Source organism: Triticum dicoccoides, chromosome 6B (genome assembly GCF_002162155.2).
Source record: "Triticum dicoccoides isolate Atlit2015 ecotype Zavitan chromosome 6B, WEW_v2.0, whole genome shotgun sequence".
Lineage (NCBI taxonomy): Eukaryota > Viridiplantae > Streptophyta > Magnoliopsida > Poales > Poaceae > Triticum > Triticum dicoccoides.
Genome location: NC_041391.1, coordinates 27,535,904 through 27,551,248, shown reverse-complemented (window position 1 = coordinate 27,551,248; position 15,345 = coordinate 27,535,904). Strand labels below are relative to the sequence as shown.

The 15,345-nt window shown below is 38.7% G+C and overlaps 1 protein-coding gene across 2 annotated transcripts in view; it reads left to right on the top strand.

Annotated features, from left to right (window-relative positions):
* Window positions 1-11,109, top strand: part of LOC119323688 (pre-mRNA-processing protein 40A-like) — a 15,750-nt gene extending 4,641 nt beyond the window's left edge. Inside the window, exons 12-30 of one of the 2 annotated variants that reach the window (XM_037597387.1) lie at window positions 717-815; window positions 899-967; window positions 1,039-1,116; window positions 1,217-1,303; window positions 1,377-1,411; window positions 1,554-1,659; window positions 2,490-2,570; window positions 2,654-2,746; window positions 2,819-2,872; window positions 2,953-3,069; window positions 3,974-4,072; window positions 5,467-5,514; window positions 5,627-5,719; window positions 5,858-5,965; window positions 7,012-7,076; window positions 7,941-8,043; window positions 8,620-8,940; window positions 9,778-9,936; window positions 10,923-11,109. In XM_037597387.1, coding sequence (XP_037453284.1) covers window positions 717-815; window positions 899-967; window positions 1,039-1,116; window positions 1,217-1,303; window positions 1,377-1,411; window positions 1,554-1,659; window positions 2,490-2,570; window positions 2,654-2,746; window positions 2,819-2,872; window positions 2,953-3,069; window positions 3,974-4,072; window positions 5,467-5,514; window positions 5,627-5,719; window positions 5,858-5,965; window positions 7,012-7,076; window positions 7,941-8,043; window positions 8,620-8,940; window positions 9,778-9,912 — 1,791 coding nt within the window. In that variant the 3' untranslated portion in view covers window positions 9,913-9,936; window positions 10,923-11,109. Of the gene's footprint in view, window positions 1-716; window positions 816-898; window positions 968-1,038; window positions 1,117-1,216; window positions 1,304-1,376; window positions 1,412-1,553; window positions 1,660-2,489; window positions 2,571-2,653; window positions 2,747-2,818; window positions 2,873-2,952; window positions 3,070-3,973; window positions 4,073-5,466; window positions 5,515-5,626; window positions 5,720-5,857; window positions 5,966-7,011; window positions 7,077-7,940; window positions 8,044-8,619; window positions 8,975-9,777; window positions 9,937-10,922 lie in introns of those variants that run through there. The other variant, XM_037597389.1, reaches the window with a different exon arrangement.
* The last annotated feature ends 4,236 nt before the right edge of the window (window positions 11,110-15,345 follow it).

Sequence of the window (15,345 nt, the reverse complement as noted above, 5' to 3'; positions counted from 1 at the left end):
GAGTTGCCGAGCCATTTTAATATCCCTGTACGTAGTCTCCTTTCCTTGTGAAAAACCATAACCACGATCCTTTACAATTACTGCAAAGTACTTACCTTATTGATCAGTTGATTTGGAGAGTTTGAGAAAGCAAAGTTACTGTAATAGCAAAGAGATGGTTTACATGCGACACATGAATAATATTTCGTGTTACTGGTATTGCTTTGTATGCTTATTAGTTTAGAACATTCTAATAGTATATGGACTGCCATGGTACCAAGTCTCATTTTGTGATTCAGTTCATAGGACTAAGAAGTTCTATTTTATTCCTTGTTTTTATTTAGGCCTGTTGAAATCTAGGGCTCAATGCAACATTTAGCAGTCTCAACTTTACCTTATGAAAAGTTCCTTGAATAATCTGAGGTTCCTATTACAATTAGGACTAGTATGGCAACATCATGAGTAGTCACCTTACAGCTGCTGCTATTTTCACACATCGACATATTTGCATGTTCTGTTTTTTAAATTGGACTGTACTTTCGTAGTGAGTGTAACTGCAATTTTTTTCCTTTTTACATTTGTGCTGCCATGTACTCCCTCCGTCCCATAATATGAGAGCGTTTCAGACTACAATAATGTCAAAAACGCTCTTATATTATTGGACGGAGGGAGTAACTGTGAGAGCGTCTCTGTCTCAGTCCATTGATGCTAGTGCTACATTCTCTTACTGCCACCAGGAGGCCAAAAAGACAATGCCAACTGCAGGGAAGATCAATGTTACTCCGCTGGAGGATAAAACAAGTGAAGAAGAACCTGTTGTTTATGCTACTAAGTTGGTGAGGAAGACTAGTACAGAAGTAAATTGAAAATCAGCAATCGATTTACTTTTGTGACCCTAATTTTTTTTTTCAAACCACAGGAAGCAAAGAATGCATTCAAGTCCCTGCTTGAATCAGCAAATGTTCAGTCTGATTGGTCATGGGATCAGGTACAGAAATTGAATTGAACTATGATTAATTAAATAAATCAAATGCCTGACAGTGATATAATTTGCCCCAGGCCATGAGAGTTATTATAAGTGACAAAAGATATGGTGCTCTGAAAACTCTTGGAGAGAGAAAGCAAGCTTTCAATGAGGTTATCATTTCTTTCTTATAAGAGAAAATTTTTACGGAATCATCTGACTCACATTGTCTTCCTGATTTGTGGTAAACCGTCATTTCTGCTGTTTTTGCAGTACTTAAACCAGCGGAAAAAGATTGAAGTTGAGGAGAGGCGTGTCAAGCAAAGGAAAGCACGTGATGATTTTCTCACAATGCTGGAAGTAAGATTGTTCTAGTAAGCTTTCCCTTCCCTTATCATTTTTACCATATTAAACACTTTGTTGCGTATTTCAGGAATGTAAGGACCTTACATCATCACTGAGATGGAGGTATATTCTCAAACTCTTTTTTGTATATGACAACCAGAAAGTTCCATGCTTTTCATTAATTCTAATAATTAAAGTTTCTGTTTGTTAATATGGTTCTTTCTGTTATTGTTGCATACACTTAGCATGCTGTTTTTCACTGCAGCAAAGCAATTACTATGTTTGGGCATGATGAAAGGTTCAATGCTGTTGAACGCCCCAAGGAGCGTGAAGATTTATTTGAGAACTATCTCGTGGAGCTGCAAAAGAAGGTTATATGATATGAAAACACTAACTTATAGTTGTGGTTGTTATGCTATATAACTGGGAGAACTGATTGCTTTTGTAGTTCAATTCTTCTTTAATTGCTTTATCTCACAGATAATTCAGTTAGGCTATCAATGTTTTTAACTTATCATCTTTAACCAGCTTGATGTTTTGTTTGTTTCAAATAAGTAACCTGGAGTGGTTTGTGGTTTTGGTAATTTGCTTTGTATTCTTGATATGAACATGATGAAGAAATGGCCTCGTCCCAGGTTCAAGGAAACTGGATGTGGCCCTAATAAGAACAAAACATTGTTAGTTCGGCCTGTTTCCTGGAAATTAGACGCCTTTGGCCAAAAAACATCTGCCCCTCACATACCCATGTGCCAGACTTCAGCTCAAGGGTGGGGGATATTCTTTTTTCGTTTCTAAATTTCAACACGAGTTAATTAAGTATTGATATTTGGAATCTTGGCCAAGTAATAATACACATAGCTTGAGGGTGGGGGATGTTCATTTTTTGTTTGCCAGCAGGTTTTCTGCTGTTTTCTCAGTTTAATTTTCCAAGGGTTATTCTACTAATTGTGGTTCACTTGGTGATTGGCTTTCTGATTCCCTTGAACCAAACAAAGGAATGGATTAATGATCCTATGATGAATCAGTACCGAAACAATATAAATCACTTTCTCAGAATGACAGATTTCTGACTTAATTTCCAACAAGTACAACGTTGTGAGTTTTTTTGTTGGAAAACTATTCTATGAGGTTTGTATATGTTGTAGCCTAAAATAATATCACATGGTGATCTTTATCTAATAAGTGTTGTGCTGCATTGTAGGAAAAAGCAAAGGCTGCTGAAGAGCACAAAAGACGCATAGCAGAATATAGAGAATTTCTTGAGTCATGTGATTTCATCAAGGTTATTTCTTCGACCTTATCATCTAGTGAATTAGTATATGTTCACTTGCTCAGAATGTCATCATTGTGAGATTGTATGCTCAGGCAAACTCCCAGTGGCGAAAAGTTCAAGATCGGCTAGAGGATGATGAACGCTATGCCCGACTTGAGAAGATTGACCGCTTGGATGTTTTTCAAGTTTGTATCTTCTGCACTCTATATCAGTTTTTCTCATTTTGTGGTTTAACAAAACATCTCTGTTTGTTACAGGACTATATAAGGCATCTTGAGAAAGAAGAAGAAGAACAGAAGAGAATTCGGAAGGTTTGTTGTTATCTTCATCACTAATATATTTCCAATGCCTTACTGATATGGACGTAATTGTTGGTACTCTGCTAATACAGGAGCAATTAAGGAGACAGGAACGGAAAAACCGCGATGAGTTTCGGAAGATGATGGAAGAACATGTTGCTGATGGCACACTTAATGCAAAAACTTACTGGCGTGACTACTGTTCACAGGTTATTGAAATATTTACTTTCGTAATGGGTTAAAAGGAAATATTTTTTCCTTAGCTGGCGCCTCAACTCTAAAACCGGATAGAATTGTCGCTCAACTGTCATACCATAACACTGTCTGTTCATCACTGACTATTTCAAAGTTGCTTTGGTCCACCTACATCCCACATCTCTGCCTCTGTGGTATGGGGAATACGCTATAGCAGGTGTAGGGTGCATTAAGCAGCAGGACAGGCTAAACTTTAGCAGTAGTTGGGATCGCAATAGAAGCTATTGGCTGTATGCTTTGGTTCAACCAAGTCTGCAGGTTGATAGGTTCGTAACAGCTTAGGATTAGAGTCATGTTAGGATTTCCCTTCTTTTGTGTTGAGTTGAAATATCTGACATATAAGGAGCTATTGGCTGTATGTGAATCTTAAGCTATCAATTTAGATTACTCTCGTCCCTGAACTCTCTTCTCCTTCAGAAGCTGCTGCCTGTCTTGCTGGCTATGGTGTCTACCTGTGTGTGTTCTTCTGCCCTCATGCTCCTGCTGGTCACAGCTATGCCATCCATTCAGAAGCTCTGACATCCATGTGTATGGCACAGCATCTAAAGTAAAACACAGTGATTATGTTGATGGATTTTGGCTTTTTAATGACTTGCTGACCGGATGCTAAATCACTTCATGCGTGTGAAAAGCCTTGTATAGGTAGGTGCTGTGTTGTTCAAAACAAGGGTGACATTGGCCCAGAGATGAAAAGTGTACGTAATTTAGACTTTGACAATAGTTGAAAGACAAACTTTGTCTGGTCTTAGAGTTGCGGGTAGTGGATGTTGCCAATAGTAGAGGGATGAAGAGTACACTTTTTCCTAAATCAAATGTTAAACGAGTTTATCCTGATTCCTTAAATTTATCATTTTACAGATAAAAGATTCACGTGCTTACCTGGCAGTTGCTTCAAACTTGTCTGGCTCGATGCCAAAAGAACTCTTTGATGATGTCATGGAGGAGCTTGATAAGCAGGTTAATTTCTCAAAATTCTGATGACATTATTGTAATTATTTATCAATTTGTGAACGTCCTACTACAGTTTATCTGTTTTAGTACTTGGATTGGTGGTTCCTGTTTTGTATCGAAGATCGACAAACTTTGATAAATGCTGCACCGATCCCTGTTTTGTATCAAAGATCGACAAACTTTGATAAATGCTGCACTGAAATGTTTTGTTTTGAGGAAACACTGAAATGTTAACAATCATTTTAAAGGCACGGTGTTAATCACTTAGTAAACTAGCTAAATACACTTGCTTTGCCACTGATAAAAAACACGTAGACCTAATCACGTTAAGCCACTGTCAACCTTGCAGTATAAATGTTCTTTAGCTTGCTGCTACGCTCATCCAAGTTTTTCTTACTGATAGTTTTTTTTTTTTGCATTCATGCTCCATGTTTATTAAAGACTTTCTAGGCTGTGGTTAAGTTAGTCTTTTGGGTGAAGTTTATTTTCTTTCTGTTAGTTAAATTGCTATTTTTAGGTCTTTTTTAGCATGCCGGGATAGAGAAACCCTTTTATATCTTAGTAAAGATAACTATCATTGGAAAATAGCTTGGAGCTTGCATCATTGTTGGGGGAACTGATACACTGATGAACAAGAAATTGATATTCCAGCTGCCATCATCTATACATCAATGAAAAAAATTTGATAACCCTGCTGCCATCATCTCGGGGATGCCCTAACGCTTATACCAATAAAAATGGTACTCCCTCCTCATAATGTAAGACGTTTTTTGACCCTACACTATTGTAAAAAAAGGTCCTACATTATGGGACAGAGGGAGTAAAATTGATGGTCCTCTTTTCGATAATTGAACTTGCTCTCTTAAATAAGTTGGAACAATTTGGAGCAGTGTTTTTATTTTTCATGGCGTCAGTTACTTGCTCTAAGTTGGGCGGTTTTGGGACAGAGTCTTCTCTTTTATGGCGGCAATGTGGGAGATTATCTATCAGATCATGCCAATTGTGTCTAGTTGTTTTCTGATGGTGATGATTCAATCAGGAATGGTACAGCTTTGCTTGCTGTTCCATCTGATAATCGCTTTTTGTTTTTCAAATTTAAATAGTTAAATCTCAGTTGAATTATAATAATAATGGATTCTTGTATATTCTGCTCTTTCATGATCATTCGTGCTCTGCAGCTGCAAGCTTATATCATTAATATGCCCAATTAGGTTGGGTAATATTAATCAAATTCGGTTGAAATTGCTGTAAAATTTCACTTGTTGATTTATTTGATGTTCATGTTTTGAATAAATCTGGTGTGTGTTTCGTTTATATTTAATTCATGTTACAATCCCATATGTACCTGTGTTCCATTTTTGACCGTGCGAACTGATGGTTTTATAATATTTTCTTTTCAGTATCAAGATGATAGGGCTTTAATTAAAGATGAAGTGAAATCTGGAAAGGTACCTTTTCATTTAAAATAATTTTCTTTCCAAGGAAAAAGTGTGGTGCATTATATGGTACAGTTTTGTATCTAGCATCAGATGTGTGGTTGACAAACCTTCTAATTTCTAGATTCCTATGTTGGCCTCATGGACATTAGAGGACTTCCAAGCTGCTGTTACTGAGGATGAAAAATATAAAGGAGTGTCGAACATAAATATCAAGGTGCAGTTGTACGCTTTTATCATTGTTCGAAGATATTCTTGAGATGTTCCCAGTGGTATTTTTGCTATACAAGTGATTGTACCAATGAGTTTTAGCTATGACTGACAATATTGCTTCTTTTTTGTGGATGTGATCCAGCTTATTTATGAGGACCAAATTGAAAGGCTCAAGGAAAAGGATCTAAAGGAGGCCAAGAAGCGTCAGCGACTGGGTGATAATTTTCTGGATCTACTGTATTCAATCAAGGTATTGATAGCATCAATATTTGTCACACAGTTGTTTGGCCACATTAAAATAGTCCTGTTATATGCAGCAAAAAGCACAGGATTATTACATCAAGGTTGTATTCCCTCTGTTCTGGTCTGTAAGCCCCCCTAGTATCTTTGGTCAGACTTTGAGCATGAATTGAACTAATAAAATGAGTTATATGTACCAAAAATACAATTGGAAACTTCTTTCTGATGCAAATCCAATAGTATACTTTCTGTGGCATATAACTTATATTTTGCTAGTCAAATTCATGGTCAAAATTTGACCCGGAAGGGAGTGAGTAACATAGGAGTGTTCGACATAAAGCTTTTGTTCACTATGAGTACCAGCAGAACCTTTAGTGCATCTTTGCTTTTATACTGCGAAGCACTAGTTATCGGTAAGGTAAAGGAAAAAAACTAAGCAAACACTTACTAACACTGGTTATTGGTATTCATGTTAGAAAACTGTCTATGTTTAGTTATCTACTTCCTGAATTGCATGATATGGTCGTACATAGACTTCCACAAATAGTGTATGAATTGTGGCCACAAATGCTGCTGGTATTGACATTTGTAGAATGCAAATATAACAAAGTGTCTAGTTCCAGTACACATTTTCTTGGGTGCTTATATCCCTCTAGTTAGTCACCAGCTGTAGTAAGCTGTTTTGATAATTGCCTGGACTCTAGTTATCCAGGACTTGAATTTGGGTTCTAATTTGGGTTCTAATCATGTCATTCCAAAAACTTGCTTGAAACTGAGGAATTTTTAGTGTAATTATAATTTCCCCTCACTTCAGTTTCTCTGCAAATATCAAATCATTGTCGATAGTAGTTCCTTATCTGTTTAGGCCATATATGGGAAAACTGTCCAGAATTGTTCGGGTGACCATAACCTTTTGGGATCATATGCATCAATCTATGTTTTGCTCTTGCTTCACTGAGAGCAACCTTATCCTTGGTTAAATCATGTTTTCAGTGAGATAAGTTTAGGAATGTTGTTCTTTTGGTCTAATTTATCTTTTTCTGTGAAAAATTGTAGGAAATTACTGCTGCTTCAACATGGGATGATTCTAAATCACTATTTGATGATACCCAGGAATACAGGTACCGGCTATCCTCTTAAGTATTATGTGATGTAGCTAACATTGAGCCATGCCACCTTGTTACAGAAACACTGTCATGAGTCCTCCCTGTTTCATGGTGCAATACATATAACTTTGTAGTTGTGGCAAGTGGTTACCGGGCTAATTCTGGTTGCACATAAAATTTTAGAGTTTGGTTAGCAAAAAATAAGCTGAGTTGGTTGATCTGAAAATAATTGTTTGTGAAGCTACTGACATTTTGATTTGTAATAAGTCTGCACAATTATAAGTTACAATATAGTCAATTCCAAAGAATTTCTTTATAAATTTTAATTTTTTTTTAAGCCAGCTTATTTGATACTACCTCCGTCCGGGTTTAAAGGGCCCGTTGGCCACTTGGGTATGTACGGGATTATAAGGCCGCTAGAATTAAATGGAGAGATAATCATAGCACTTTGTTCACCTTCCAAACCAAGTGTTAGCCTGATTGGCTACATGCAGAGGTGGACCCGCGCAGCAATTGGCTGCATGCAGAACAGACTTGAAAGATGGCGCTGTAATTATGGACGCCCTAATCAAGGGCAAGCTGATTGGTAGTTGCCATCCAAAAAAGCCTCACGTAATTGGCATTAATAACCCGCCTTGGTTCTAGCCAACGGGCCTTTTAAATCTGGACGGAGGTAGTATTACCTTGGAGATTGTTTGGGCCCTGATTACCTACGCAAAATTGGATCATATACCAGGACCTAATTAACGAACATAAGCAAAATGCTGGTTTTGGCATTGGATGTTCACAAATGCTCCTCTCTGAGGGCAATATGTACTTATATTTGTTATTTTTGCCCCTTGGGATATGGATTGATTTTGTCTGTTGTATGTCGCATAGGGATCTGGGTGGCGAGACATATGCTAAAGAGCTTTTTGAAGAGTATATTGCCCGCCTCAAAGAAAGGCTTAAAGAGAAAGAGCGCATGAGGGAAGAAGAGAAGGTAATGTTACTATTTTGTAGAATCATTTACCATTTAGTCCTATTATAATTTGCTGTTTGGTCATGTTATTATGCTTATTTGTTTTGTTCTGCGGGCATCTATTAGAAATGATATTTATCTACTACTTGCATGTTTTCTGAACTTACTCCTCTTGTATTATTCCCAAAGCACTCTCCTCACTCCTGCTTGTTTTGTGGGTGGTGGAACAAGTGCGTAAAGTGCACATGTACCGTAGCCATGCTTGCTACCAACTAGAATTGGCACCTGAATGTATGGCTCTATTTGGACAATGCATGTGCTATGCTACAAATTCTGTGCGTGCCAACAATTTCGCGAACAAATCTGCTGCCCTCGTTTTTCCAGCCAAAAAATTAGTGTGGTTCTGCAAATTGGATCTCAATCCAAACACGGGCCTATGCTACCTGTCAATGCCAAAATATTGGAAGGGCAAGTCCTGGTGACCATCCAAATAGCCACTATATGAACTTATTAGCTGCCCAAATGTAAACACGAGTGCAACTTAACTGCATGTATTGTTTACCTACATATGCTTTATGCATGTTTTCTTCTATGCAGGCGAAGAAAGAGAAAGACCGTGAAGAGAGAGAAAAGAAGAAAGAGAAGGAAAAGGAAAAGAAGGAGAAAGATCGCAAAGACAAAGAAAGAGACCGAGAGAAGGAAAGAGAAAAGGAAAAAGGAAAAGACCGGTCAAGGAGAGATGAAATGGATATTGATGATGATGTGGAAATTCATGCCTCAAAAGATAAGAAACGAGAGAAGGATAAAGAAAAGAAGCATAAAAGGCGCCACCATGACACCACAGATTCTGAAAGGGATGAGAAGGATGACTCGAGGAAATCTCGAAGGCATAGCAGTGATCGCAAGAAATCTAGGAAGGTATAACATTTGGTATCCTTTTGTCCAAATCAAGGTACTTAGAATAAGGTTGGCAGATTGCCTCCAACACCTAGTCAATTCAAGTCTTCTTCGCGCCAAATTTAGTGCTCCCATCGCAATATGTGTTAGTGAACTAAGAACATTGTTGCCTTTGTGTCGTGATGTTTAAATATGTGGACAGTTTGGTGAGGCATGTGTGTATGTATTGTTGCACATTGATATACATTAGTTTCAAATTAATGGTGAACTTGAGATATTGCCAGTATATGATATTTGTTTTATTTAAAATATCTATTGCATAAATCATATCGAGAATTAGCATGGTTGTAATTCATGCGCTTCAGGCATCAATACCACATGAATATTGGTGATGGTAATAATTATCTGGTAACTACTTAACCAAGGCATGTAATCTTACATGACAATTGACATTTGTCACAAGGGCCAAGGGGAGGGTCCAATTCTTTTTCTTGGTCAGGGACAAGCAAGTGTAGGACTTGCCTCCTTCATGCATCCCTCCTGCCCAAGGGTCATCTAAGATCTCCAACTTTGGACTCTGGGCAATTCTCACCCATGCAATTTGCTTGCTTTCTAAGGGGTTAATAAGGGGGCAGTTCTGGGGAGGATTGCAAGATGATTTTTTGATGCATCAACTATTTGCATCACTTGTCTCTTGAGAAGGGGTGATGTCTAAAGCCGATGTTGAGAATGTTTGTCATTCATGCAGCATGCCCATGCTTATGATGATTTTTTGATCTATCAAATATTTGCATGTACACTGTCTTGAGAGGGGTGAATGTCTAGCTGACGTTGAGATTTGTTTATCATTTTATGCAGCACACCCATGCTTCAGACTCAGATAGTGAAAACCGGCATAGAAGACACAAAAAGGATCGAGATAGTTCCCGCAAAAATGGTGGGCATGAGGAGCTTGAAGACGGTGAACTTGGAGAAGATGGGGAGATCCGTTAGGCTTTGCTTTTACCTCCAAGATTTGTCAGTACTTACAACTGTCCCTTGTCATGTTCTCAATTGCTGCTATTTTGTCTTATTCTGCTTAATAACTGACTAGTGTTATAATTACCGAAAATTAATGCCTACATTTTTGTCATTTTCTGGAATCTACTCATTATTCTGCCTTTCTGCAGTAGCATAAAACTGGTTGGCCTATACTTTTGACCTTGCTCAGGGGAGCTTTGTCGTCTAACTTTTGTGGTGTAGCGGTGCATTTAGCTCGGACGATTTAGTGTATGTTTGCAAGTTACTAGTTTTAATGCTTATATCACTAAACAAGTTTCTTACTGACAATTTTGGGTGAGACATCAGAGTTTGGGTAGTGGTGTCCTGATTGTAGGCAATATGGTTTTTGACCAAGCGAGTGATGGACAGTTGCATGCGCCTGTTACCATTGATTCAGCATGGACATGGATGCCTGTAGCCGCACTAACAACACCTGTTTGCAAGAGGGGCAGCCGCTGCAGCAGTTCATCTTTCACAGCAATGAGTAATTTGACAGTTCTGTCATGAGGGGATTTAAGATTGTAATGATGTGTACATGTGTATGCATGAATGCATACTCATAGTCGGCTGATCTTGTCACAGGATGCCTGGTTTTACTGGCAAGATGTTCCGAGTAGAGATGCAAGCGGCGCCGCTGCAACTGCCCTGTTCGGCTGGCCAAATCAGCTGTAGTAGTTTTTTCGTGTCATTAGTATAATTTGTACTGTGATAGCTGCTTAACTGGCTGTTGCTGGCGCACCTCTTGCATCCTAGTTTTGAGGGTAGCTATCATCAACTTGATTTCTACGCTGAAGTATATACATGTTTGTGTGTGTGTGTGTGTGTTATTAATCCTTGTAACCCAGCCGTTCTGATTGTTGTGTGTTAATGCTTGTAACCCAGCTGAAGAGGGTTAGCTGTTGGCCATGGTGTGCAGCTTATATATTATTGACCGGTAAGGTTTATGCATTCTGTTTATGCAGGGAAGCGGACGTTTTGGTTTCCGGTTATTGTTGCTCTCTGTTGGTGAATCATGTTCTGCAGTATGTCTATTTTCGGCCTGTAAGGTTTATATGATCTGTTTATGAAACTTTGCGTGAGTTCAGTTGTGTGTTATTGTTTAACTCGCATACTGCTTGAGGTATACATTTTTCTGCCAGTTTGTACTCCTGAACACAGCCTAGTGTCTGCCCTGCGGTTACATCTAGCATAGACTTGGTTGGTTGTCACATGTTTATACTTTAGAAGGGGTTGTTATGTAAAATTCACTGCCGAACATGAGTAATAGCTGTTGTAGGTGTCCGGCAATAGTTGTAGGTGTCCGCAATTTGTTAGGCAATAGTTAAATAATTCCTTATTTAACACTATTAAATTTTGTTTTTGACACGGAAAACTATTTTCTTTGCTAATTAACACCGATTCTAGATTTTATGCCCTTTATATGACACTTCTGTCCATTTTTCAATCTAACTCTGTTAAATTGCATGTAAGAAGATGCTTCTACTTTCTTGACGAGGTGCCTGGCCGGTGCTATTGGGCACAGTAACACGCGTAGATAGACAAAAACTCGCTTGGTAACTTGATCAATTAGTACGCCGGGCTGGACGTACAAGTGATGCCGGATATCATCCGGCTGGTGTGCCGTTCGATCCTATCCCATCTGACGTCTCTAGTGGGTCCTAGACTACTGAGTCTGCTTCCTGTACCATTGTAGGTAGGCTGCCATGAATGAATACAAATCACGAAAGTAAAACCATGTACGATGTGAATATCCCGTGCGCTGCATCAGACGATGCGATACATCATTTGCAACATAACCGATGTTGTCCTGAGGAGTTTGCAACGTGATACACGTGCTCACGCAACATGACTTATGCACTTATTTGACTGTACACCCTATAGGCCGGTTTAACTGACAAGAGTGGAGAAAAGTTTGTCTGACCAGATTCTCGTCCCAGGAGTTCAAATTAGGGTTCATCAGCTCCGAGACGAAAGTGAGTAAATTCTGCCCTCACCCAGTCAGCGGTTTCCTCGAATGATCTCGTGGCAACAAAGGAGCAGACCAGATTCTTATATTCTCGCCAGAACCCACTCTTCAGATATATCCTTCCTTGATGATTTCAAGCCCTTGAAGAATACTTATCCAAGTATATCTTATCCCCGCCGTGGGGGCAGCAGAGAGGATGTCACGGTAGTATTTGGCTCGTAACACTCCTGCATATAGGGACTCCGGAGCTTGGAGAAGCCACCACGATTGCCTCGCAAGCAGCGCAAGGTTAAAAGAATACAAGTCCCTGGAACCGAGACCCCCCCACAATCTCTGGGTAGCTTCATCTTTTCCCAACCACCAACTGCATTTCTTCTCGTCTTGTTGTTGCATATCATGTTCTTGAGCTCATCACAGAGGACTTTTGTAAGGTCAAAACAACTCATAGCATATGCTGCTAAGATCTCCTTCCCCTTCATGGAGAGGAATCGTTCCAGCCATCCTTGTATTCTAGGGCTTGTTTGGTTTATGCCCAGGAGCGCCGCGCCAAATGGTTGGCGCCGTGGGCATGCCAAAAAGTTGGCGGCCGATTCGGCCGCTCCAGTTTCGCCAATGCGTTGGCGCAGAAACAAAAGAGGAAAAGGTGGGGTGCACTGGCGAACCAAAAGATTGGAGCTCATCCAAACGAGCTGCGCTTTATCGGTCAACGCCAAAATATTGGCTGGGCGGACGGGGGCTCCAATCCAAACAGCCTCCTAGCCCACAACCGAACCTTTTATATACTCGAAACACTGCATGACAGACCGACCAACGCACATGGGGAGTCCAAGGTATTTACCATTAGTTGTTTCCTGCTGCAAACCGAGGATGTTCATGATCACCCCTTTCACCAAAGTCTTAGGGTGTGTTTGGTAGGGTGCATGAGGGCAAAAGTTTCTAATCTAAACCATTTTTGCTCTTTTGGTAGGGTCATGGGCTCACCTGGCCAATGCTCATCTGATGCATAAAAGGGCCCTCATCCATGTTCATCTCATGCACCCGAGACAGGGTGCACGGAGGCAGTCATGCTGGCGCTGACACTCGTCCCCACCCACAAGACCACGTCCAAATATGTTTATATTTACAAAAAATGTTCAGAATTTCAAATTTTGTTTGAATTTTCGACGAAGTTCAAAATTTCTTTAATTTTTTGAAAAACTTTAATATTTCAAAATTGTTTAAATTTTCAAAAAATGTTCATAATTTCAATTTTTTTTGAATTTTCAATAAAAAAAATGTTCACAATTTCAATTTTTTAAAAAGTAAAAATGTTCGAAATTTCAAAAGAAATCAAAAATTGTTTTAATTTTGAATTGTTTCAGAATTTCAAATTTTATTTTTATTTTTACAAAATATTCAAAATTTAACATTTTGTTTAAATTTCAAAAAAGCTCGGAAGTTCAAATATGTGTACCAAACACACCCTTAAATTTAACATTTTTTTAATTTACCAAATTTTGTTTAAATTTTCAAAATATGTTCAAATTTGTGTTCACATTTTTTTGATTTTGTTCATCATTCCAAAAAAGGACCCATAATTTGAAATTGTTCAGCATGTCTAAACAAATGCAGACTGCCAAACAAAGTCTCAGCTCAGCATGTCTCAGTGCATACATCGTTGCCAAACAACAACAACTGCATGGACTCAACATGTCTACACTCATCATGTATGAGAGGAGAACAACTAGGCTAGGTTCATACATGGTACCAAACACACCCTTAGCGGCCGATTCGGCCGCTCCAGTTTCGCCAATGCGTTGGCGCAGAAACAAAAGAGGAAAAGGTGGGGTGCACTGGCGAGCCAAAGGATTGGAGCTCATCCAAACGAGCTGCGCTTTATCGGTCAACGCCAAAATATTGGCTGGGCGGACGGGGGCTCCAATCCAAACAGCCTCCTAGCCCACAACCGAACCTTTTATATACTCGAAACACTGCATGACAGACCGACCAACGCACATGGGGAGTCCAAGGTATTTACCATTAGTTGTTTCCTGCTGCAAACCGAGGATGTTCATGATCACCCCTTTCACCAAAGTCTTAGGGTGTGTTTGGTAGGGTGCATGAGGGCAAAAGTTTCTAATCTAAACCATTTTTGCTCTTTTGGTAGGGTCATGGGCTCACCTGGCCAATGCTCATCTGATGCATAAAAGGGCCCTCATCCATGTTCATCTCATGCACCCGAGACAGGGTGCACGGAGGCAGTCATGCTGGCGCTGACACTCGTCCCCACCCACAAGACCACGTCCAAATATGTTTATATTTACAAAAAATGTTCAGAATTTCAAATTTTGTTTGAATTTTCGACGAAGTTCAAAATTTCAAAATTTCAAAATTTCTTTAATTTTTTGAAAAACTTTAATATTTCAAAATTGTTTAAATTTTCAAAAAATGTTCATAATTTCAATTTTTTTTGAATTTTCAATAAAAAAATGTTCACAATTTCAATTTTTTAAAAAGTAAAAATGTTCGAAATTTCAAAAGAAATCAAAAATTGTTTTAATTTTGAATTGTTTCAGAATTTCAAATTTTATTTTTATTTTTACAAAATATTCAAAATTTAACATTTTGTTTAAATTTCAAAAAAGCTCGGAAGTTCAAATATGTGTACCAAACACACCCTTAAATTTAACATTTTTTTAATTTACCAAATTTTGTTTAAATTTTCAAAATATGTTCAAATTTGTGTTCACATTTTTTTGATTTTGTTCATCATTCCAAAAAAGGACCCATAATTTGAAATTGTTCAGCATGTCTAAACAAATGCAGACTGCCAAACAAAGTCTCAGCTCAGCATGTCTCAGTGCATACATCGTTGCCAAACAACAACAACTGCATGGACTCAACATGTCTACACTCATCATGTATGAGAGGAGAACAACTAGGCTAGGTTCATACATGGTACCAAACACACCCTTAGCGTTTCTACTGAACATAATTGATGACTTGTCTTATTCACCATTTGCCCTGAACCTGCTTCATAAACTGTGAGGATGCAGCTAATGTCATTAGTAACCGCCTTGGTGTAGCTTCAAACAAGAGCAGTGAGTCGTCGACATATAGTTGGTGCCTGCAGAGCCACTTTGATCCCTCTAATTCTGCGTGCATTCTCGGCTTATTGCAGGAGCGTTGATGTAAAAACCCTCAAAATTAGATAACGATATTTTTGACGGCGTTAGGTTACACCGGTGTCACAAGACATAATTAGTCAAATAATTACAATTAACCACAACACACACAGGACACATTTTATCTACCATCGGTGGTAGTTACCATCACTTGAGTTTTGTATGTTGTATGTAGTATTTATCAAATCGGAGAGTATGTACACTTAGTATGTAGTATATAAGAATGTTTATACAGTATGCATACTAGTTTTTAGG